This window comes from Rhinatrema bivittatum, chromosome 14, assembly GCF_901001135.1.
Source record: "Rhinatrema bivittatum chromosome 14, aRhiBiv1.1, whole genome shotgun sequence".
Lineage (NCBI taxonomy): Eukaryota > Metazoa > Chordata > Amphibia > Gymnophiona > Rhinatrematidae > Rhinatrema > Rhinatrema bivittatum.
Window position 1 is genome coordinate 16,041,273 of NC_042628.1, and position 24,399 is coordinate 16,065,671.

The following is a 24,399-nucleotide window of genomic DNA, read 5'->3' on the forward strand; positions in this document are numbered from 1 at the left end:
TTCTGGCCGTGAAAATTGTTCCCTGCAGAGGCTTAAAAAGAACTTTTTTTTGGCACTTTTACAAAACTAAACCTCTTCTGTTGTTCACCTTGTGGGACTATTTTATTCTACTGATGGACTTTTACTACTACATTGTGGCCATTTAAATTGCATTAAGGAGGAATTTGATTTTTGCATGTCTGTCACTGCCCCTTTCTCTCACCAAAATATCTTCAAGCCTTTTGTACAGTTATTTTTACCAAACAAATGTTTATGTTGGCAATAAAAAAAAAAATCAGTTTTGAGGCATCATACAAAAAGGTATCTACAGAAAGACTGAATTTATTTGCTATACATAAAGCACAGGGAAAAAGTACCAGAGCACTGAGAAATAAAGAGGACTCAGCAGTGAGACAGTAAATAAATTTAATTTACACCACAAAGGAAACTTTTTAATCTGCTAATTTCCTGGCCGAATTATTTAGTGGCATTCCTGCTGCCAATGATCATGCAGGACAAACCATATACTTCCTTTGCCTATAAAAAGGTGTTAACGATATCAAAGACTCCAGCCTCAAGGATTGGACGGCCGTTTGCGAAAGACTGACGGCTCAAGTTCGGTGGTGGGCAGTGGAAGCGTCCTGGTCTATCAATCGGTTGGAAACGAGCAGTTTGCAGGGCGATTTTCTCTCTTTTCATGTGTGAGGGCGGACAGTGCGATACAAAAATACTTCTGCATTTATACAAAGCCAATGGTCGGTGCTACCATTTTGCTTCGTTTTCCTTAACGAAAATTTGAAAGTACAAATATACTTAAGGAGAGGGAGCCAAACATGATGGCGTTTGTGTTAAGTAAAAAATGTCATTTCCTTTCCATTTGACACAAAAGTCAACTGGAAAGGAAATGCATAGCATACATTTTTCGGTAAAAAAAACATGGTTTTCATACTTGGGATGTGCGAGCAGCTGATACAAGGCATGTTTATTATCATCCAAGTTCATCATGGCCACCAGGAAGCACTTGATGACCTCCCAGGCCTGCCGGCGATAGTAGGGCTCAGTATTTGCACTCTTCAAGCAGTCCAAAGCCGTCTCGATGGCCTGAATGGGACAAATGAAACAAACTACCAACATTTAAATGCTTAAGATTTTACAGCCCTAATGCAGATCCCAGAAACAAGTTTAGATAATCCTCCAGGCACGTGTAACCAAAGGTTGGGTTGCATCCTAATCAGACTGCCTCCCCCCGCACACACTCACCCACTGCCAGCACAAAAGCCACGTCGACACACATCAGCCAGATAGATGTTCATCAATGTGACCCTTATGGAAAATCCATTTGGGGGCATGAAATAAGAAATTTCATCGCTCATCTGATTGTAAAATGAAATTCAATCAGCTACGCTTAAACAGTTAATATGAGATTATGTAGATACAGTGACCTTTGAAAGCCCCTTGCTAGAATAAAATGGACATTTTTTTCAGTTCTGATGGGGAAAAAAAATTATCTTTTCATTTACTGGATTAACTAAGCAGGCTCTCTCATCATCAAGGTCTCACTGGAAACCACTCAAGTGGAACTTCTCACCAGAGAACGGAAATGAAAGATGGAATGTGGGAGTTTTAATTCCACACTAAAAAGTTTCAAATGCCATCTGGCTTTCTCAGGGCACCTCAATAGGAGACACAGACTTCTTTCTTACAGCAGACGTTGAAATAGCACCAGGAGTACGTGAGGCGCTAATCGGAAAGCATTTGCTTTAGTAAATCAGTCTTGCGCATTCATTTATTAAAAACAAAATCATATGGCTGGAGGTTACACAGTGGCAATGGGCCCCTGGAGCCATTAAAATTAAAAAAAAAAATAAAGATAAGGAAGGGGGCCGGCCCGAGAACTCAGCAGCAGCATTGTGAGGGAGAGGCAGCAGCCCAGATCAGAAGGCAAACCTGCTCTTCAGGCTGGGGATGGGCCAGCTTCTGGAAGGAAGGGAGTCCCAGCCCTGGCAAAATACTGACATCTTTATATCTATCTTTTAATACCTTTCTAATTATTGCTATTATTATTTGCTTGCAATCACCTCTCCTATGCTTGCTGCTAACCATTTGTGTTATTATCTTCTTACTTAGCAAGTGCTCAAATAAACTTTCCATCTAATATCTGGATCCTGGTGTTACTGACTCAGTGTATGTGTACATGCTTGTTTGTGTATCGGAGAAGCCCCTCGGTATCTCCCTCTTTCCTGAGAATTAGCCCTGATGCAGGCCTGTGGGAGCGCAGGCAAGCCCCTCGATATATTCTGTGTATGTGTTTGTGGGCGGCCAGAACCCACAACACCAGTTCTCTAGAAACGGAGGCCATACCTGTAGCTCTGAGATTCTTCAAACTACTCAAATAGCTGCCAGAAACACAAGTTTCAAGTAAGCAATGTAAGAGGGAAAAAAACCCTTAATAGGTTGCACTTGTGAACTCATCAAAAGGACACCACAAAAATTGTTGGTCCCAAGATGACCCCCCCAAAAAAAACAAAAAACATAACATATCTGGATATGAAGATAAGGCTCTTTCCAGTATACACCCTCTATAGCAAGAAGCAAGAGCAACCTGCATCCTTAACGCAATAAGAGCAAAGCCCTCAGAAGATCTTTCCGAAAAGCCCAGAATCATCAGCATGGAAGCATCACCCAGTAGACATCGCTTTCTAGTGCACTAATCTCACAACATGCACTGTCAGCGTGTCCTCGTGGACATTATCGCTGTGGCAATTTCTCAGACTACAATTCAGACCACAGAATTCATTAATCCACAAGACCAGCGCAAACAGCTGGGTCGCTCACAGCTCCAAAATTCATTGCGAAGACACCCCCAGAAGGAGAAAAATAAATGTGGTGTCTTTGGTAAAACAAGGGACTTTTCAGCCATCTTAAAAACGCCTGGCAGCAAAATGGCACGTTTACATGTGGCCTGTGCCGGATTCAGCTCGAGCCTCATCGTTGGTTGCTCAAGGCGAGTTACGCTCAGATACTGCAGGAGGGCTCGGGGTCTACAAATATCCCCTTCTACCACCAGAACCAGGGGTTTCTGGGCCACAAAGCGCGGTTCACTGTACGCACAGGAAGAACAGAAGCCTTACCTTCTCCATTGGGAGCTGAATGGATGCTTTGCAGTCTGCAAACTCCACCGTAATACTGGGGCCCTGGATTTCAGTCAACACATACTGCAGTTTCTGGGAGTCCTTCAGCATTTTCCTGTTACTGCCACCAAATTTGCCCAGTACACGGTAAGCCACATGAGAAATGCTGTCAGCAGGGTTGCGCAAGGTTCGCCACAGAGCCTAGAGGGGTAAAAAATAAAATAAAATAAGTTTTCCTTCTCTCTTGCGTTTCATGACACCAGACAGGCAAACATAAAAGTGTTAACAGTGTCCACCTCTAACATAGGCTCGGGTAGGAGGCAGTCCAAACTGCAAAAAGCAATCTCTCTTTCAAATAGCCTCCAAAAAAGTAAGAATAGATAAGAAAAGGATTAAAAAAAAAAAGGAAAATTAGTTCTTACCTGCTAATTTTCGTTCTTGGAATACCACAGATAAAGTCCAGACAAGTGGGTTTTGCATCCCTACCAGCAGATGGAGACAGAGAACAAAAACTTTTCAGACACTGTTACGTAACCGAGAGTGCCACCTGCAGTCCCTCAGTATTGCACTCAAGCCAAGAAGAACATCAGCAACAACCCTAACTCCCTGTCCAAGACGAGCAGGGGAAAGGTCGGAGCCCCTGAACGGATGCCCTCACATGTAACCAAGGAAACTGAAAACCCTCAACAATAAGTTCTGCTCTGTATACATTCAGAAGATATAATGGTCTTTCCAAACCAAAAAGGGGCGGTGTATTCCAGGAATGAAAATTAGCAGGTAAGAACCAATTTTCCATTCCTGTTCACACCTCAGATCGGTCCAGACAAGTGGGATGTACCCAAGCATCTCTACGCCGGATGGGAACCCAAAAGACCAGCTTGCAACACACTCTCCCCAAACGTCACCTCCTCTAGCACCCAAACATCCAATCGGTAATGTTCGGTAAAAATGTGAAGCAAAGACCATGTCACTGCTCAAAAGATCTCCTGCAGAAAACCCAGCTGACGCTCTGTCCAGGAAGCTGCCTGTGCCAGAGTACAGAATGCAGGCAATCCCTCCAGAATGGTTCATCCTTTACAGAGATAGATTGAAAAGATTGTCTCTTTTAGCCATCTCGCAACTGTGGCCTTAGAGGCCTTACTCCATTTCCTTGCACCACTAAACAGGATGAAAAGATGATCCCATCTTCTAAAACTGTTAGTGACTTTAAGAAACCACAACAAATTCCAGCGAACAACCAATAAGTGAAGCTCCTTTGCATGTGGCATCGCCACAGTCAAATGCCAATATGCGGAAAGCTCCACCATCTAGCTAAAATGAAAGTGGGAGACGGCCTTCTGTAAAAAGGAACGCACCATACATGACGAGATCCCATCATCTGAAACCCTAAGGAAAGGATCCTTATGTGACAATGCCTGAAGTTCAGAAATTCATCTGGCCGATTAAATTGCCACCAAGAAAACTATTTTCAAAGTAAGATCCTTCAAAGACTGTCTCAAAAGCTCAAATGGAGGTCCACACAGCACCCGAAAGATCAAATTAAGGTTCCACAAAGGACAGATTCTGAGGACCAAAGGACACAAATCTTTCACCCCCTTCAGAAAATGAGTCACATCCGGATGCAAAGCCAACAGCATCCCCTGAACCTTACCTCAAAGGCAGCCTAAAACTGCTACCAGCACTTGGAGCAAGTTTATGACTACACCCCTTTGTAAAAAAGCTAAGATCTTCACATGCACCATGTCTCAAATATTCTCCACACTCTGACATGCCAGAGAAATGGACGGTATACCTGGCTTGAAGTAAAGTAGCAATAACGGCCTCCAAGTACCCTTTTCAAACACAATTGCCTCCTCTCAAAAGCCAAGCCGCTAGACAAAAGCGATCTGCCCGATCTGAGAAGATGGGTCCTTGGCGAAACAACCCCTGCAGATGACCTCACCTTAGGGGTCCATCTATTGTGAAATGAACTAGATCCGCAAACCACCATAGGCGCAGCCATTCCAGAACCACCAGGACCACTCTTCCTGAGTGCCTCTCTATACGTTGCAATACTCTGCCTACGAGATGCCATGGGAAAACACGTATAACAGGATCCCCAGAGGCCAAGGAAGGATTCGATGTTGAATCCCTCAGATCCGACCTCTTTCTTGCAACTGATGAACCGACTCGCCTTGGCATTGCGCCGCAAAGCCATCAGGTCCAACTGGGGACCGTCCCACCTGACTTGAATGAGATCTATGGCCTTTGAGGACAACTCCCATTGTCCCGGATCTAACTGCTGCCTGCTGAGATAGTCTGACTCCACAATGTCTACTCACGCAACAAGAGATGCTGCCAGATGCTCCTCCATCCCGATAAAAAGCTCCCGGGCCTCCTGAACCACCAAGCGACTGTTTGTCCCGGCCTGGTGATTGATATACGGCAACGATGTTGCACTGTCTGAGAAGAATCACACTATCCACTCTCACACATGAAAAGAAAGAAAAGTCGCCCTGCAAACTGCTCGTTTCCAACTGATTGATAGACCAGGACACTTCCATTGCCAACCACCGATCTTGAGCCGTCACTCCTTCACAAATGGCCCTCCAATTTTTGAGGCTGGAGTCTTTGGTCACCACCACCCAGTACAAAATCCAGAATCTCCAAATCCATCCAAATTGAGACAAGAAAGCCACCATGAGAGACTGGACCTGGAGTATCCCTGAAGTGGTAGAGGAAGGTGAAAGTCCTCCAATAGCAGACTCCAATGGGACAAAAGCACTCTCTGGAGAAGTTGCTTGTGAGAAAATGCCCATGGAACCAATTCCAGTGTAGATGCCATAGATCCCAGGACCTGCAAATAATCCTGGACCCTGGGTACCAAAAGCCATAGTAGCCAAAGAACATGAGCCAGCAACTTTGTCACCCTGTCCAAGGTAAGGAACAACTTGCCCATATAGGCTTCAAACTGCACCCCAGGTACTACAATGATTGGGATGGAACCAGACTGCTCTTCACTAGGTTTATTACCCAGCCCAGAGACTACAACATCCTCATGACCCACAGAACAGACTGATGACACTCCAATTCCAACTTTGCTCAAATGAGCCAGCCATCCAATTACAGGTGAACTAGTACACTTTCTTTTCTCAGCATCGTGGCCACCACCATCATCACCTTGGTGAAAGTCTGTGGTGTCGACACCAAGCCAAATGGAAGAGTCCGAAATTGAAAATGCTCTCCCAGTACCATAAACTGCAGAAACTTCTGATGGTCTGGTCAGATGAGGATGTGTAGATAGGCTTCTGTTAAAGCCAAAAATGCTAGGAACTCCCCCTGCAGCTATCACCACCCGCAATGTTTTCATGTGAAAACGCTGCACCCAAAGTGCCTCATTGACCTTCTTCAGATCGAGAATGGGCCAGAAGGTACCTTCCCTTTCTTGGAACTACGAAGTAAACAGAGTACTTTCCCTGGCCCCGTTCCTACGGGGGAACCGGCACTATTGCCTCTAGGTTTCTTAGCCTCTGCAACATATCCCACACAGCTTCTCTTTTGACCAGGATGTACAATGGGACACTATTTAGGTTTCTCTGACTTGGACCACACATCCGCCGACCAATTATGCAACCAGAGGAGCTTCCTTGCTGCCACTGCTGAAACCAAATTTCTGGCAGACATCCTGCCAAATTCATAAGGGCATTCACCACATAGGTCACCGTGGCTTCCAAACAGGCTGCCAGCTTGGAGGTGGCAGAGGAAACAGAAGCTTTCTCTTGTGCCTTCTGCACCCAGCACAAACAGGCTCACTGAATAAGACTACTACAGATTGCTGCCCGAATACTCAAACATCCTCTTCAAATGGATCTCTAACTTTCGGTCCTGCGTATCCTTTAATGAGCCAATTCCGCCACAGGGATGGTTGTCTTCTTGGTCACCACTGAGACCAAAGCATCCACCTTCAGGAGCATCAGGAATACCAAGTTCTCATTTGGCAGGGGATATTGCTTCACTATTGCCCTACCTACTTTAAGACTAGCCTCTGGAGTATCCAACTCCCAGATCACCAGATTCTTCACCTTCTTAGGTAAAGGAAAAGGCTTTGGCGGACCACGCAGCCCATCCAGGGCAGGGTCCACCACTTCATTGTCAGACTCTTTCTGACCTTAATCCCCAGTTCCTCCAGAACATGTGGGATGAGAGGTCATAATTCCTCTTTCCTGAACAATCACCCTACTCTAGGGTCATCCCCTTCAATAACTGGAACATCCTCTGGATCAGACTAATCTTTGCAATTTCAGGAGCATCATCTCCAAGATCGTCTCCTTGAGGGTCCCCACATCTGTCAGAATCCATCAAGGTCTCCACGTGATCTCCTCACTGACCTTTAAGACCCAGGAGACAAAGAAGCCCCCTGAACTTCACTGGCAGGCCCACATTTTCAGCTGGATGCTGGGAACTCTGCACCTGCGGCCGTTTACCCCAACAGTAAGGGAGTGACAGAAGAGAAAAGGCAAAGAGAAGAACCTAAGGCCCTGTCACCCTGGGGAAGCACCGGTTCCCCAACTCTCATCTGCTGGAGTCAGAAAGATACTGAGCTCCAGCAGAGGGTGCACTGACTTATGTTGGTGACGTCCCTCGAAGTCTGTTCTGACTCCATCTACTGGACGGGGGACATAACCCACCGTCTGGACTGATCCTGGTACGTACAGGGAACCCCCGTCTTGGCTAGATATGCCTTATGAAGGAGCAAAACAAAGTCCGTGGAAAAGGCCTCCAAATCACTGGAGCCGTCATCCACTAAATCAGTAACAAGTTCCCCAATACTCTCCAGGTCCTCAGCTGAGTCTCGGACCTTCGGCAACAAAGGGGCAGGGAATCTCTGTCCTTCCTTGAAACTATTTGCTTGCTCCCTCGGCACCAGAAGAAGCCTCCTTGCCGGCCCCTGCCAATCGGGTGACCCACCTGCTCTCTATAGTCTCCGCAGAGCTTCCTTCTCCTCTGGAGACACATCCGGCACAGAATGCTGCCGCACTGAGACGCGATCACTTCTCCCCGCAGGCCCAATAGGTTTCCCCGTGCACCACAGCTGAAGCCAAGGTGCAGATCGCTCCTGCACGCGCCGCCACACTGCTGCAAAACCACCACCTGGTTAAACTGCCACTGCGTCATCTCCGCATCCTCTCGTTCTTGCCCCGGCTCTGCCACACAGACACCGACGATGACTTGCTTATGGCCGACTTCTGTTTTTGCTTTCCCAAAAAAATAACAATAAAATAAAGGGATTCTTTCCTGTGTCCAGTAAGAATCCAGCGGCAAGGAATAGAAGAGGGGACCTCAGAGGGACAGAGGAAACCAGGATCCCTGGCTTTCAATCCCCATGGTTGCTTCAGGTCGAGTCAGATCAGGGACCAGCTGCTTGACCTACCCAAGGGACGGCCCACAAAGGAACCTATCACCTCAGGAAGTAAGTCGTCTTCTTCTCTCTGGTATTTTTTTTTTTTTTTAACTCCAGACTGCAGGTTTTTCACCCCTACACCATCTGCTAGAGACAGAAATACTGAGGGAGTGCAGATGGCACTCTTGTTTATGCAACAGTGTCTGAAAAGTTTGTATTCTCTACCTCCAATCTTCTACCGGGGACATAACCCACCGTCTGGACTGATCCGGGTACGTACAGGGAACTCCAATCTTCTGGTAGGAATACAAAAACCCACTTGGCTGGACTGAGCTGAGGTATGGACAGCATTAACATTTTCTGTCATATTCTAGTTCAGCTCCAAAATCTGTACAGTTCACAATGTTTGCATTGGATCTGCAGATGTTCCTCCACTATTACATTAGTCACCTCTGCAAAGCGAATGAGTAAGTGGTGGATCATTGCACCGGGCTCTGGGAGCTGGATGGCAGAGTTTAAACTCATCCTAAGGTCCCGAGTGACAGGAATTTGGCAGCATGACTCTAATGTCTGCTGAACATCACAGAAGCACCGCACCTTCCCTGAGGAGTTATACTCAAATGCAAACTAGAGCAGAGCTGGGACAGTACCAGTACAGAAGCAGAGCTGCCAAACCTCCGATGAGGAACACAGAGAAGGACATGTTAGCTGCCAATTAAAATGTACTAGAAAAATCTTTTTTAAAACAATGCTGAAAACTGGACAATTCTTTAACCAAATTAAGAGACTACAGCTCCTGAGTAGCTTTTGGTAGGAAGTGCAGCACAAAAAAGTATGAGGTTACCATATTCTGCCTTTAAAGACAGAATAAAACAAATTTATCAAATTTCAGCAACTATGCCCTGAAGGATGTCTAAAAGCCTTTGTCAGGTGATACACAATGCCCAAAGCGATCGTCAAGTTACAAAGCAGTAAACAGAATGTGAGACGGGCGAGAACCAGGTTTTGTGAACTGCTGGCGCCCCCCGCTGGCAGTTTCCCCACACTTGCCTGCATGAGCTCGGCTCGCACGGGCTGAATGTGGTCGTACAAGAAGTCCGGCTGAAGGTTGTCCACGCACAGTTCAAGCGTCCTCAGACCCTGACTAACCAAGGTCTGGGAGCCATTCAGAGCCGACACCAAGGGATCCATCAGCATTGGGAGGTACGGCAGTAAGGAGCTCAGCCGGACCGGCACAGTCAAACATAATTCTACAAACAGATCCTTCATATGCTGCTTGTGCAGGCCGCTCTGCAACATGTTAAGACCTGAAAACCAAAATAAATAAATAAAACAGAATGGATTTTATTTTTTTTAAAACGCAGTTTTACTCCGATACAGAAAAATATACTTAAACTTCTGCTTTAAAAGGCGGATTGTCACAATGCTGTAAGTAAACCTTTACAAAGAATATCTTTTTATTTCAAAGTAAATAAGTATACAGGGCTAAATTACATTCTCCCAAAAAGAAAAAAAAAAAACCCCTTTCTGGTGGTTGATAAGACCACTGAATGTATGAAAATCCTTGAAGAAAAAAAAAAAAAAAAAGTCTGCTTATCTTCCATAAGTTTGGGAGGATGTAGTCAGAAATGGACAGTTTTATTTAAGACCACCTCGCTTCCCGCAAGTGACTTTTGAGCAGATACAAGACATCGGCTCCTCAGCACGGTCAAAGGTCCAGTCCTTTGCGGCGGGGGAGCTGGAGGGGGGTTCAGACAAGAATACACAGCTAAAAAGTAACATCTCCTAACAGCTGCATGAACGTTTTCCCCACCTACTGGCAAACTTAATGCTTTCTAAAATCACAAGACTGAACTTGCCGGCACTAAAGTTAAGAATTAAAAGAACACGACCTCCCAGTTTCCACCATCAAGACAATTTTAAGGCAAGACTGTGCTGGCTCTGACCTTGCAGCAGGTTAGGCAGGAGCGGCAAGAACTCCTGGTACAGGAGATCGTGACTGCCCCCTCCGATAGAGCGGAAGAGAGCCCGCAGAAGCAGGAAGTAGTTGTAGGGTTCCTTGGCAGTCTGTGCAAGCTCCATGGAACTGTTCACTATCTTGTGCAAGTGTGGCTAGAAGAGAGAGAAGTTAAACACGTTATTATTATTATTATCTATGCACTAGCGGTCTTTGCTTTTACTGATTCTTTTATTAATGAATGTAGTTGTTATCTTTTTAGTTTTATTAAGCTGTTTTTGTAAGTTTATTCTAATCATTTATATTTTTATGTTTTTTTATTTTCCTAGTTGAAATGTTCACCGTAGTGACAGAAAAACTGTACAAATAAATAAATATCACCATTCTGGTCGTAAAATACTGTTTTATTTTATGTATGTGATGCATTGTTATATAATAGTTCATGTCGGCTGTAGATGGATTACTGTGTATGTTATATCGTGCCTCACTCTGAACAAGATTTCAGAAAGTGATTAAGCCAGTTTTAAAGAAATGCCTGTAGTATATGGTCCCATTTCTAACACCTGGAAAAATAATAGGAGAGACAGTGGAAGATGTTTAAACAGGTGGTGCCAGAGGTTAGAGAAAAGCCAACCAGCGAACCCAGATGTGGGCGTTTCATTCTATGACATATGATCAAAGCAGCATTTCACCGTAGCCGCCCATGACATCAGGTACAGGGATGTGATCCATCGTAGATCAACAGTGCTATTAAAAAGATCTACAAACACTTAAAGAAGAAGAAGATTACCTTCCGAAGGAAAAATATAAATTTCCTCTCTAGCGGCACACGGAGTCCCATGATGCTTCCAGAAGCACAGAAACAGGGGTGCAGGGCAAAACCTCTTATTTTAAAACTGCATCTTTCCCCCATAGCAGATCTACATTTATGTAAAAGTGCTATCCGCGGCTGGCTGGGCACATGCTGCCTTTTGACTGAAATACTAAAATGAGAGCATCTGAGACACTGAACTCGTTTTTTAAAGCACCAAAGTGGAAAATGGACAGAAAAAAATCTCCTACACAGGGCTTTGCTTAACTGGAGTTTCAGTACGTCCATTGTAGTTTTATTGTATCAACAGAGCAGAACCCTATAAAAATCAAAATAAAGCAGAAGAGGCAAAAAGCAAAAAACATGTCTCAGAATGTATAATCCTCAGTTATGGAAAATGGTAAAAGACTTTGCATATAAGAGGATCAGACAACAGTGCTATAAGTTCAATAACCTTCTTTTGCCGCTCAACAGGCTGCAGGCAGTGTCAGAAACAGCACCACTGAAGTCAATCATCCGCCGGTCTAGAGTATCCTTAACTTATCTTCAACCAGAGCAGTAATGCCAGGGTAAAAGGTTGTAAGATGTGAAGGACCCCTGAGGCAGGCGAAACCTGGGCCTGTGTCGGGTTGGGATAAGGGTTTGCAATAAAGAAGTCGGCAACGGCAGTGCAGCCGGGTGCGCTGGATTAACGGTGTTGGTCTTCCCTACAGAGACAAACTCGTAAAACTAAGTATTTTATCTTTTAGCGTTTGAAGATTAGTTAAGGGTATACTAGACCGGCAGATGATTGATTTTAGTGGTGCTGTTTCTGACACTGTCTGCAGCCCGTTGAGCGGCAAGAGACAGGTAACTTAGCATCTTATATGCAAAGTCTTTTACCATTTTCCATAACTAAGGAGCATATACTCCAAGACATAAGTTTTTGCTTTTTGTCTCTTCTGCTTTGTTTATTTCAGTGTAGTTTTATCCCAGCTGCTCTCAATGCTCACGAGGAAAAATCCAGACTGTATGAAAACAAAGACGGCGATTCACAGGGCCCGATTAAGACTCTTCTCCTCTGTCTTTGGGGAAAGTCTTTAATGAATCAGGTCCTTTGTGCCTGCAGAGATAGCATTCTGGATGCGATGATTTGATCAAAAATACAACATTTTAAAAGATGTAGAGGCCGTATCATAAATAAATGGGATGGGGAGCAGGCACGGCAAGACGTCATTTTGCAGAAACAAAGAGGCGCTACAGGCACCAAGAAAAAGTGGCAGGAAATATTTAAAGGTCCCATAAGCTTCCAAGGAGTGAAGGAGCAGCCTAGTGGTTAGAGCAGTGGGCTATGAACCAGGAGACCAGGGTTCGAGTCCTGCTGTCGCTCCTTGTGACCTTGGGCAAGTCACTTTACCCTCCATTGCCTCAGGTACAAACTTAGATTGTAGAATATAAAAATCTACATAGATTATTGTTAAAAGCCCAGTGCCTGCCATGTCATAGAGAGAGGAAATGTCGATAAAGATTCAATGGGAGTAGAGGGTGCACGTGCAGGGAAAACTTAAAAAGGTGAGACAAGTCCATTTCCGTTACGAGGCTACATTCTTTTGATTGTATTTATCGTTGGGTCGGCTTATACCGACCCAACGATAAATACTGTGCTGATTGATATTGTGCTGATTGATATTGTGCTGATTGATATTGTTCCCTGCTCCAGGCAGGGAACAATATCAATCAGCACAATAAAATATCAGAAAATCGCATACACCACCACATAAACCACAGGAGCCGGTATAAATATAATAAAACCACAAATGAATGAAGCACGAGCTAAACACTCATTCATGGATAACATAAAACTCATTAACCCATAAAAGTTCATAGCAACAACACTGCAACGCCGTTCCAAAACGATGGATCAAGCCCCTTCTGCTCAAGGCTTGAACATCGTGCTTGGCGCTGAGCAGTGTATCATGTAAAGCAAACGCGACTACAAAAACCGGAGACGTTAGAATTATAATCTTGTAGCTTTCAGCTAGCACTTTTCTTAAAGTGTTGGATCATAAAGGCTTGTGGGAGCTATTAAAATGGCCAGAGCAGTCCCCTTTTTCTCTTCCCAGCTGCAACCGCTGAAATAATTATGGACTTTTAGCTGCATAAGAGAGTTCTTTATTTTCCATGCTAATGCTGGAAACGGCTGCCATCAGTCAATTAAATTATCTACTCAAGGCTACAGGAGGCTCGGAAACCTTAACAGCGGGCAGAAAGAAGTGAGAGACCGTTAATCAAAACAATTTCAGTGGGAGGTGCCATTTACTAAATCAAAGCGACCTTGTTTCTGGAGCAAGGAAGATGCATTGAAGGCTCCGGTGATTTCGTGCCCGCTGTTTTCAGATCATTTCCGCCCAATCCGGTCCAGGTTCAATTAATAACCCATGTTCCCAAATGACAGCTGCACACTCTGTCATTTTAGTACTTCACATCAGCTGGTAAATCAGCTCGCAGATCCCGATACTAAAACGACTCTTCCATCACGGAAAGATTGGCAAAAAGGCTGCAAGATGCACCATTTGGAAAGCAAAAAAAAAAAAAAACCAAACCACCGACCCATTTTATTTATAGTTCCATGCTGCTGAAAATACGACATCCTGCTTCAGGCATTATAAATCACCAAAGACTGAATGGAGGGTTGATGAACTCTTATTACGCGTACGGCGCGCTCTTCTACAGTGAGAAACAATTCCAAAGGAAAACTGGTTCTCACCTGCTAATTTTCGTTCCTGTAGTAGCACAGATCAGTACAGACTCCTGGGTTTTGCCTCCCCGCATTTCCCATTTTGCAGCAAAAAAAAAAATGTCTTTTCACCGCAGGGATGAGGGGCGGCGGGGACACATGCAGCCAGGGCTTCCATCGAGCACTTTTGTTACCACGATCCTCTGCAGGGAAGCTGAGCACGGGCCTCATCACTGTCCCCCTTTAAGTCTGCTTCCAGGCCCATGGATACACGGGGTGCCTGCTGGCCTGCCAGCACTGTGAGCATTTTAACAATGGTCGTCCGTCCCCCCCCCTAAGAGCACTACACTACGATTCAGGGGAAGCCCCGGGCCGCATGTTCAAGGCATGCCCCCGAATCTGTGGACGCGCCTTGCGCGTCCACAGATTCGGGGGCAAGGCACTTGGACTTCCTCCCAGCCGGCAAACGAGATTAGTATTTATTTATTTAACATGCTTTGTATGCCGTCATTCGGCCCACCGGTAAGCTCTCCCCCAGCCTACTGGGACACACTAATTCCGGTAAAGTCAGCGGGCAATGCCCTCTATGCCTGCCAACAAACTTGCCTCCACACTGCGCTAAGAACACACGCAAATAAATTAAACATACATCTTCTAATTTATTTTTTTTTACATGAAAAATCCCAAATAAGGGAGAAACCAGTTGATCTAGTCAGTGAAAAATTAAATAGGTAAAAACCTGGAGATTCCCAGAAAACAAAGCTAACCAGAACAGGACCGCAGGTTATGCCTCTCAATCTGCTGGAGTCAGAGAAAATACTGAGGGATCGCAGGTGGCACACCGGTATATCTAGGGGGTGCTTTTCAGCTTTTCTCTGACTCCATCTGCTGGAGGGGAGGCATAACCCGGCAGTCTGGACTGATCCTGGTACGTACAGGGAACATCAGGGTTTCTATAGAGAGTAGAACTAAAGAGGCGTGCTCACCTTCAGCATCTGTTCGTTTTCCGCCGCAAAGAGGGAGACGGAGCCAAAAACCAGCTTGAAGAGCTTGAGGTAGAGGTTGGAGAGCTCCACGTTGGAGCCCATCTCGGGGAGGCGGTCCAGCAGGTATTCCACCAGGATGGTGGCAAAAAGAGCCGAGGTGGTGGGGTTGGCCAGAAAGGAATTGGCGACAATCTGGTCACAAAGAAAAGATAAAAGAAACAGGTTTAAAAAATATTAAGGTTTGTCATCTTAAACCACTGGGAGGTGCTGGTAATGTAACTGTGCCAGAGAATACTTGCAGTTTGTTGCTGTGCTCAATTACAGTAATCGCAAATGTTATTTTTTTTTTATTTATTTACTTTTATATGCCGACATTCACCCGTGGGTATCATATCGGTTTACAAGGTAACTTTTTTTGATAATGTGACGGTGTTCATATTATCTTTACATTGTTAACACTGAAATGTTAGCTCCACAGGTTAGATTACATCTCAAGCGTTTATTTCCTATATAAATAAGCATTTAAAAAGCTGCATTTTAAAAGAGAAACGTTTTGTCAAGTAATGTGAATTCTTCTGGGAGGGTAATTCCAACAGCACAGTTATGCAGCCAATACTCAGCCTCCCCAGAGAGAGCCTTGTTACTGCTCAGGAACACACAGTTGTCAAATCAGTGACTACTGCTTAATTAGTTACCGTAAGCAAAAGAAAAAAAAAATTATTTAATAAAAAAAACTACACCCAGCTGGTAGTAAACTAGGGTCAGATGCATTAAGAGAGGGGAGGGCGGACTTTTTGGCTGAAGGAGCTCCAGCTGGGGGGGGGGGAGGGAGGGAAGGGCACCTCGGGGCGCTGGAAGGGGGATGCCTGCAAGCCACCGTTTGATCGCCCCCCTCCCCCCGTACTACAGAAACTTCTCAAAATGGTGGTCAGTGGGAGAAAAAGGCTTAGCACGCTGGGTCCCTCAAATGGACAGCGGCGCAAGAAAAGCTTTTCTTTTTTTTTCCTTCAATCGATTCGTGGCAGCGAAGGAAGAAGAGGGACCAGACCACCGGTATCTTCCCCTGAGCTTTACCTTGCAGGAACCCCGCGGGGTAACCTACCCCAGCTCCTCAGCCTTCTACCAGGGGGGAACTGCTCGCTAGAAGACCCCCACAAAGTCCTGTTCTCTGCTGAATTTTTTAAGCTTGATTCTTTGTCAATTGGAATTTCTCTGTTTTTTTTAAAGGGAAATAGTCCCAACCCTAAAATCAGGTCAAGACTGCAGGGTTTGCACCACCTTCTTCTGCTGGAGACAGAGAAATACTGAAGGGATGCAGGTGGCGCACCGTGTTAAGAGGGGGTGCACTTCAAGCTTTTCTCTGTCTCCATCTGCTGGAAGGGAGGCAAAACCCACAGTCCGGTCTGATCCGGGTACGTACAGGGAATCGAGACTACTACTCATGGCCAACAAGGCTTGCTAGACTCGGGTCACTGTTGAATAAGAATTCAAAAAAAGTCTTGTCCATATTAAAAAACATCACACAGTGCACTAACCCTTCAAATGTCATTAAATATAAAGCCCACCCACCATCCCAACCCCCCCCCCCCCAAGACTCACCCAGTACCTGGTGGTCCAGTGGGAGGGGGGGGGGGGAGGGCCCAGAAGTGATCTATTTTTTTTTCTGTCCAAACAATTTAAAAAAGAAACACCCCCAAAACCTGCTGCAACCCTTCAAATTTCATTAAATATAAAGCCCCCCCCCAAGACTCACCCAAAGTTTCCGGTGCTCCAGTGGGGGGGGGGGGGGCCAGGAGCGATCTCCCGCTCCCAGGCTGTAGGCTGCCAGTGATCAAAATGACGCCTGACAAGGTTGGGGCGGGTTTTTGGGGGGGGGGGGGGGGTAATGAAATTTTGACGGGAAAAAAAAATTCCGATCCAGGGGTGGACCGAAATGGCCCACCTCCAATCCAAAAACAAAACAGGCACAAAAAAACGAACTGCACAATTCTATTATGTGTGAATAAGTTGACCCAGCTTTTCTGGACTTTATTTTCTGGCATAAATTTCTCGACTTATACACGAGTACATATGGTAAACTGCACACTTTTAAGAGGAAAAAGATCCTGGTGGGCAGGAGGATGATAATAGCGACTCACTAGGGAAAAAAAGTGATAATCCAGGTATTCTGACCTAGAAGTCACGTTTGAAACCAGGAAGGAATTATTTTCCATTGCTGCAGAACTGGTTACAGACGGAGCATTTCTCCACCTTCCCCAGGTCACCTCACAGAGTGGGCAGAAATAACTACAGCATTCTCGCCCCCCCCCCCCCCATAAACTCAAAATAGGGAAAAACCCTTCGGTGCTTGGAGCCCAGAGAAAATTCTTGGGCAACCAGAAGGCCGGACGCCATGAACCACGGACTTGTCTTTCAACCGAGTCAACTCTCCCGACTGTGACAAATGGATTCGGCCCAGGATCGCATCGGCGAGTGCCCAACGTGCAAGCTGAGGATCCGAAATCATCCGAAGGCAAAGATGGAACGGGGGCAGTTGCATTCCCCCACAAATTATAATCTAAGGTCCTGCCAAGCGAGAGAGGACGGCCCAGCTCGCTGTAGTCCGTATGTCCTGGCGAACCCAGAGAAATAAAAAAAGTAGCTCTTAAATACCTGCAGGGCATAGTTTTTGGAGATCCTTTCGACCATGTACGGCACCGTGGTCTGAAAGATTTCTTTAAACGTTAAGGGGTTCATCATGGTGAAGACGCCTGCAAAGTGTTCCAGCACCTCTTTTTCTTCTTTCATCCGCACGGTCTGGCAGTTTGCCACACGGATGTACGTCTGTCCGTTCCCTGCAATTTGTACCTAGTGGAGAAAAGAAAAAAAAATTTATCCACACCCGTTGCACACAATTCTATTAAAAAAAAAAAAAGAGAAGAAAACTTCTTGTGCGTTCGTGTGTCACGATCGCAACCTTTCAAAAAAACCCAAAAAAACGTATAACGGCAAACTGTTAGTCACGGATGTTTAGGGACATTTTAAAAAAGCATTGCAAAGGAAAGCCTTATGCAAACAGCCCAGGACAGGGAGAAAAAAAAACAGGTTTCCATTTTATGAATTTTTGATACAATGTGCACTTCCACACAACGTCTGGCTGTAGATTTTAGTTTAGTGAAGTTTTGCATAAAAGGGCGAAAAATGGTAAAATAATGAAACATTTTGGCCAGGGAATTTCTAAAGTCACGGATTATTAGAATCGCAAAACAGCAACAGCCAAGAAGGGCCATTTTTGTCTCTTAACTGCCGCTGTTCACTATGGTACGAGGACAAAACCAGATCCCTAGTAACTATTACTGTGCAGGAAAGTGTGCAACAGCATCAGTCCACGGGATGAACCACAGGGCTCTCAGTACATTCACGGAAAGGAAGTTATGTCGCCCTTCGTACTGAACAAGGTGAAAAATGTAAAAAGAAAAAAAATCCATGCAAGGTTCAGACATGGGAAAGACAAGAGGGGGGATCCTGCTTGCTCTTCTGCCACTGATGTTAAGTACCTAGGAGGACGGGGAGTGAGAGATTCTGCAAGCAGTCGAGAAATATCCCTAGCAGTGAGGACAGGAAGAACTGGGCAGGACAGAGAAGCTGGATGGTCTGCTTTTCTGCTGTCATCTACTGTGTTACAAGGAGAATGATTTCCAAGGGCCCAACGCAGGTCAACGGCAATTCAACCAAGTAAACCGCTCCTCCCTTGACGTGGCTCCACGCGCACGTTCAGAGGAAGTGTTCAGGCCGGGAGAGGGAAAAGAAAAAAAAAAACGTGCACGGACTGCGTTCTCAAGCCTTATGCATGATATTTTCCAATGGGGGGGAGAAAAAACACACCCACACGAAAGCAGAGCTAAAAGTCCGCAGGGAATGGAGTTTCAAAAGTGAAGGCACGCACGTGCTCTCTCGCTTGAAACCTGATGCAAAGACGGCAGGGAAAATAAAAGCATCTGCGGACTCTGGCCGTGATGCAGTGTGAAAGTTGCCACTTCGGCCGGGTGCGTCGCCGTCCACCGACAGAAGAGGCCTCCCGCAAGGTCCCATCGGCAGCACACTAAGGGACGCTGCTAGACCCGGGCTGCTCACCTGATAAATGTCCAGGGCTTGCATTGCATATTTCACCAGCTTGATATATATCTGGGTCTCTTTCGGTTGCAGCTGTTTGTTGGGGATGAACTGCGTTTCTGAAAGAAAAAAAAAATGGAAAAAAAGGCCAAGAATTAGCGTCTGCGAGCCGTGCCACCCGTCAGCAGAAGAAAATGCAACCTTAACGGCCTGGTCTAATTAAACGTGAGGTAGCATTACCACCGGGTGCTTTGCAGGACGTTATTCCCCACGTGATGGTCTTGACCCCACAGACCAAGGTTTTCACCAAGCTCCGGCAGTCTGTCACTTGGAATGTCTGTTTGTCTTCCTTATCCTTCTCGCCTTGCTTATCGAATACCGGCGCTGGAGCGGGGGTTACGGGCGTGGCAGGGGCTGTGGGCGGGGCGGCAGAAGCTGGGGTGGGTGGGGCGGGGACACCTGGCAAGAGAGCCTCCACCACCCCGAGTTCCGACTGGGGCTTGCATTTTTTGAAGATGGCAGACAGCTGGTAGCGTGCGATGGTGTGGAACTTCAAGACGAAAACCTGCACCACAGAAACGAGAGCAGCTGTCACTACAGTGCTATGATATAATGGGTGCCAGGATACGATTTATTGCTTTTTAAACGAGGAACCACCAACGAAAAATAATTATTGACAAATCCGGTGGATGTAATTAGCACCCAGGGTTCGGCACATCTTTTCTCCATGCAGTAACACAACCCTGGGTTTATGGCATCCGCTGCTAAACTCTCACCACTGCTAGTTAAAGGCATCGACATCACAATCCATTTGGACTGTGAGTTATTGCAGCACCTCTCAAAATATGTGTATTAAATACCCAGCAATCCACAAAAAAGGAAACCTGATTCTTACCTGCTAATTTCCATTCCTGTATTTTGCAGATCAGTCCAGACTCCTGGGTTTTGCCTCCCCTCCAGCAGATGGAGACAGAGAGAGTTTTACTGCCACTGCCACTTAACAGGAGGTGCCACCTGCAGTCCCTCGGTATTGATCTGCAACCCAAGCTCAAACCCTGTGTAGGACTAACAAAACCTGTGCAATTCCAAATCTCCCTTTCCTCCAGAGAGTATTCCAAAATCCGTACACAGCCCTACTGGTTCGGTGCAACTTCGAATCTCCTCTTTCCTATTTGAAGCCGTACTGTCCACATTAGCCGTCATTTTTTCCTAGCGCGGTGTAATAAATTCCTAAAGACTGATATTTACCTCCACATTCTCCCCAACCAAAAGACAACATACAGTGCCTGATTAAAGCTTTAACGCAAATGGTTTGAGTATTTGCAAAACCTACAACGTGCATATGGTACGGGCTTTCTATCCAGAAAGGCCACAAATCCAAGGAAGAATTTTTCATCAAACTGAATTAATAAATCTCCATATTCCTTCCTAGTTACGTGGGAGACCCTTACCTGTGCACCCTCCCATCCTCCCCATTTTCTCCTCTCACCTTCTCCATCTACTTTGATTAGGCTCTTAAGATCCATAGAGCTCCATAGTCTCTTATGTACTGTAGATCTGTAAAGTGCTGTGTACACCTTACGGCACTATATAAAATGTTTAGTAGCAGCAGCAGCTTTTCTGCAAAGCTGGACCAGTACGCAGTGCTGATCTCCATGAAATAATGTTGCTACTGTACACGACTCTGAACTGGATTTTAGTGCTAACAAATGTCACAATGCAACTCTAAAAAGAACCCACTATCAGGAGGGAAGATCCCGAGCCGAAACCCCTTTCAACTTCTGCTGGCAGTCAAAAGGTTAATCCAAGAAATTATGGATAATGCCAGGGAGACCCTTGCTAAAAATAAATAAAAAACAAAATGTTTCAGCCCCAATAAAATAAATTAAAACATGCACGAGGGCAGCTGATGATCGCTGAGCAAGATGGAAACCCGTACCTCTAGCATTCTCATGAGAATATCTCTGCCGTTTCCATTCTCCTGTTCACTTTTGGAACGGATGCAGTCCACCAGGTTTAACAGGAGCTTGCAGGACATGGTCTGGATGCTGCTGGGCAGTGACTCGTCATCGATGTTCTTGGCAAACAGCTGGACGGCAAGGGAGAGGTCGTTGAGAGGAAGATGCTGGCGGACATGGTGTACCAAATCTGCTAGTGTGCTGTAGGCAAGTGGTCTATGAATGGGAGAGGAATGCAGAATTACCACACAAACTCACGTTCTTTTGTATGCTGACCATAACTAAGCATAAAATGCTCTGGCGGGATCTCAATAGGCTTGTTGCCCTTTTCTTTGCCCTCTGACTGATTTCAACGGGCACCCAGCTCTTCCAACTCTTTGCCTCAGAAACTGGTACACGGACATTCACTATCAATCCAACATTCTCACAGGTCCTTGGTGGATAACTGGCAAGAGATTACAAAAGGTATGATAAAGGGGATGAACAGCTCCCCTATGAGGAAAGGCTAAAGAGGTTAGGGCCGTTCAGCTTGGAAAAAAGATGGCTGAGGAGGGATATGACAGAGGTGTTTAAGATCATGAGAGGTTTAAAAATTGGGTAAATGCGAATCGGTTATTTACTCTTTTGGATATTAGAAGGACTAGGGGGCACGCCATGAAGTTAGCAGATGAAAGAAGTCAACGGAGAAAAGGTGGCCTTGCAAATGCATCAATAAGCGAGAAGGGAAAGATGGAAGGAAGATGGGATACAAAAGGGTATCAAAGAAAAGTGCAAAATTAGGCAATATTTACACTTTAGAATTTATTTTCTAATCCATCCAACAACCTCAATTTTTTTTTTATTTTACAGTAAAATCAGTTTATCTGCAATAGTTTATTCTAATATACTAAGAGTTTAGCATAACGATGCAAGTAGAGCCATTTCTGTCCACTCAACCTTTGGAACCTTTAACCCCAACACCTAAGAATGGAAATAGGCACTGCAAACTTAAATTTCCTACCTCAATGTCTCCCGAGCAGTGTAACCTGAGCCAATTAGTATGGATTCATCAAAGAGTTTGTCCATGCATGGAATGAATTCTGCAACGCAAATCATTTCAAAGATCATCAGCAAAGGAACCCAAACCAATTACAGCACACAGCATTTAAAACATCAAGCAGCAGTTAGGCAGTGAGCAAACTATGACAAAAGTTCAAGGCAGACATGAAGCAATATAAGAGCAACAACCTCTGCCGTTTAATTACTAAAGCATCTTCAGTTCCACTACAGAGATCCTTTGCCCGAGAAAACATAGCTGAAATATACACAGAGTAGAAAAAGGGAAATTGGTTCTTACCTGCTAATTTTCGTTCCTGGAATACCACAGATCAGCCCAGAGCAGTGGGTTTATGCATCCCTACCTGCATATGAAGGCAGAGAATAAAAACTTGGAGGCGCTGCTACATAACCAAGAGTGCTACCTGCAATCCCTCTCTGGCCAAGACTGAACTAGGATGTTGATCCCTGCAGAGCCAAATTCCCTTCAGCGGCTGAGAAACGTGGTCACCTTGGCATTCTTCCTTGCTGCCATGAGATCGAACTGGGGGTCGCCCCATCTGTGCCGAAGGAGCTCAAAGGCCTCTGCCGACAACTCCCATTCTCCTGGGTCCAGTTATTGCCCGCTGAGATAATCCACCTGCACATTGTCCGCACCTGCTATGTGAGATGCTGCCAGAACCGCAAGATGAAGCGCCGTCCAGGCAAAGAGTTCATGACCTTCCTGAACCGAACGACTCTTTGTTCCGCCCTGCCAACTGATATAGGCCACAGTCATTGCACTGTCCAAGAACACACATACTGCCCCCATCCCCTAATCCCAGGGAGAAAGAACAGCACCCTCCGTACCGCCCTTGTTTCCAGACGGTTGATTAACCAGGACACTTCCACCGGGGATCACTGCCCTTGGGCCGCCGATCCTTGACACACCACTCCCCAACCGCTGAGATCCACTCCCTTCCCCAAACTGGACTGTGACAGCCACCACGAGAGACTGGACCTGGCTTCCTCCTGGAGCGGCGACGGTAGTTGAAACTCCTCAGACATCGGATTCCAACGGGACAGGAGAACTTTCTGTAACAGACGCATGTGCGCAAATGTCCATGGCACCAAATCCAGCATACAAGCCATGGACCCTAGAACTTACAAATAATCCCAAACCTTGAAGGCTGACAGGACCCGCAGCCGAAGCACTTGCAACTGCAACCTGAGCACCCCTTCCATCAGGGTGTCGAATCGCGCTCCCACATAATCCAAGGACCGGGACGGTATCAGCAGGCTCTTCGCCCGGATCATCGCCCAGCCCAGGGACTCCAGGCGTACCATCACTTGCCAAATGTAGCAGAGACACTCCACCTCCGACTTCACCCGACTAAGCCAATCATCGAGGTACGGGTGAACCAAAATCCCCTCCTTTCTGAGGGCCACCGTCACTACTACCATCACCTTTGTGAACATCCGCAGCGCCGCAGCCAGCCCGAAGGGTAGAGCTCGAAACTGAAAATGCTCTCCTAGCACAGTGAAGCGCAGAAACCTCCGATGTTCCACTCTTAGGGGAATATGGAGATTCGCCTCCATCGAATCCAGAGAAGCCAGGAACCCCCCCCCTTGCGCACCGCCGCAGTCACTGTATGCAAGGTCTCCATCCAAAAGTGTGGCACCTGCAATGCCGCATTGACCTTTTGAAGATCCAGAATGGGCCAGAAGGAGCCCTCCTACTTGAGAACCACAAAGTATCCGAAATACCTTCCCCGACCGCGCTCTTCATGCGGCACTGGGAGAATGGCTTCTAATCGTTGCAGTCGCAGCAGAGTGTCCTGCACTCTGCCCGCTTGCCGAGCTAAGCGCTCCGGGACACTATGGAGGCATCTTTGAGGGGCCGAGAGAATTCTAATGCGTAACTGCCCCTTATTACTTCCAGCACCCACTGATCCCGAAGTGATTCTGGACCACTCCTCGTAAAAACGGGATAACCTTCCTCCAACAGCCACGCGGGAGGAATGGACCAGCCTGCCTTTATTGGGCGGGCTTCGCACCTCCGGTGCCCGGTCCGGAACCCTCTCTGGCTTATCTACGGGTCCCCCGAAAGGACTGCTGTCTTCCTGAACTTTGTTTCTGCAAACAGCTGGAAGAACTCGCCTCCAGGGACCACAGGCAGGGAAGAGATGGGCCACAGTGAGGAGAGAGCGCCTCCCCACCGCAGGCCCAAATAGATTTCCTGCCGACGATAACGACACTGCCCCGGTCCCAGGTGCTGAACGGACAACATGAGCCGCGCGAATCCCTCCTTACACCGATGGCACGCCGACACAGCCGCTCGACGGGGAAAACAGGCCAACCAGCAGCCCTAACAA

At 46.2% G+C, this 24,399-nt stretch overlaps 1 protein-coding gene across 5 annotated transcripts in view; it reads right to left on the minus strand.

The window, feature by feature from the left end:
* The window catches only part of TRRAP (transformation/transcription domain associated protein), a 252,240-nt gene that overhangs the window by 212,471 nt on the left and 15,370 nt on the right, over window positions 1-24,399 (minus strand). For all 5 annotated transcript variants that reach the window (XM_029576431.1, XM_029576433.1, XM_029576429.1 and 2 more), the window contains 10 exons: window positions 22,011-22,089; window positions 20,992-21,226; window positions 19,293-19,617; window positions 19,074-19,171; window positions 17,613-17,807; window positions 14,961-15,152; window positions 10,437-10,602; window positions 9,541-9,797; window positions 3,111-3,311; window positions 929-1,080 (listed from right to left, as the gene is read on the minus strand). In XM_029576431.1, the coding sequence (XP_029432291.1) occupies window positions 929-1,080; window positions 3,111-3,311; window positions 9,541-9,797; window positions 10,437-10,602; window positions 14,961-15,152; window positions 17,613-17,807; window positions 19,074-19,171; window positions 19,293-19,617; window positions 20,992-21,226; window positions 22,011-22,089 (1,900 nt within the window). The remainder of the gene's footprint in view (window positions 1-928; window positions 1,081-3,110; window positions 3,312-9,540; window positions 9,798-10,436; window positions 10,603-14,960; window positions 15,153-17,612; window positions 17,808-19,073; window positions 19,172-19,292; window positions 19,618-20,991; window positions 21,227-22,010; window positions 22,090-24,399) is intronic.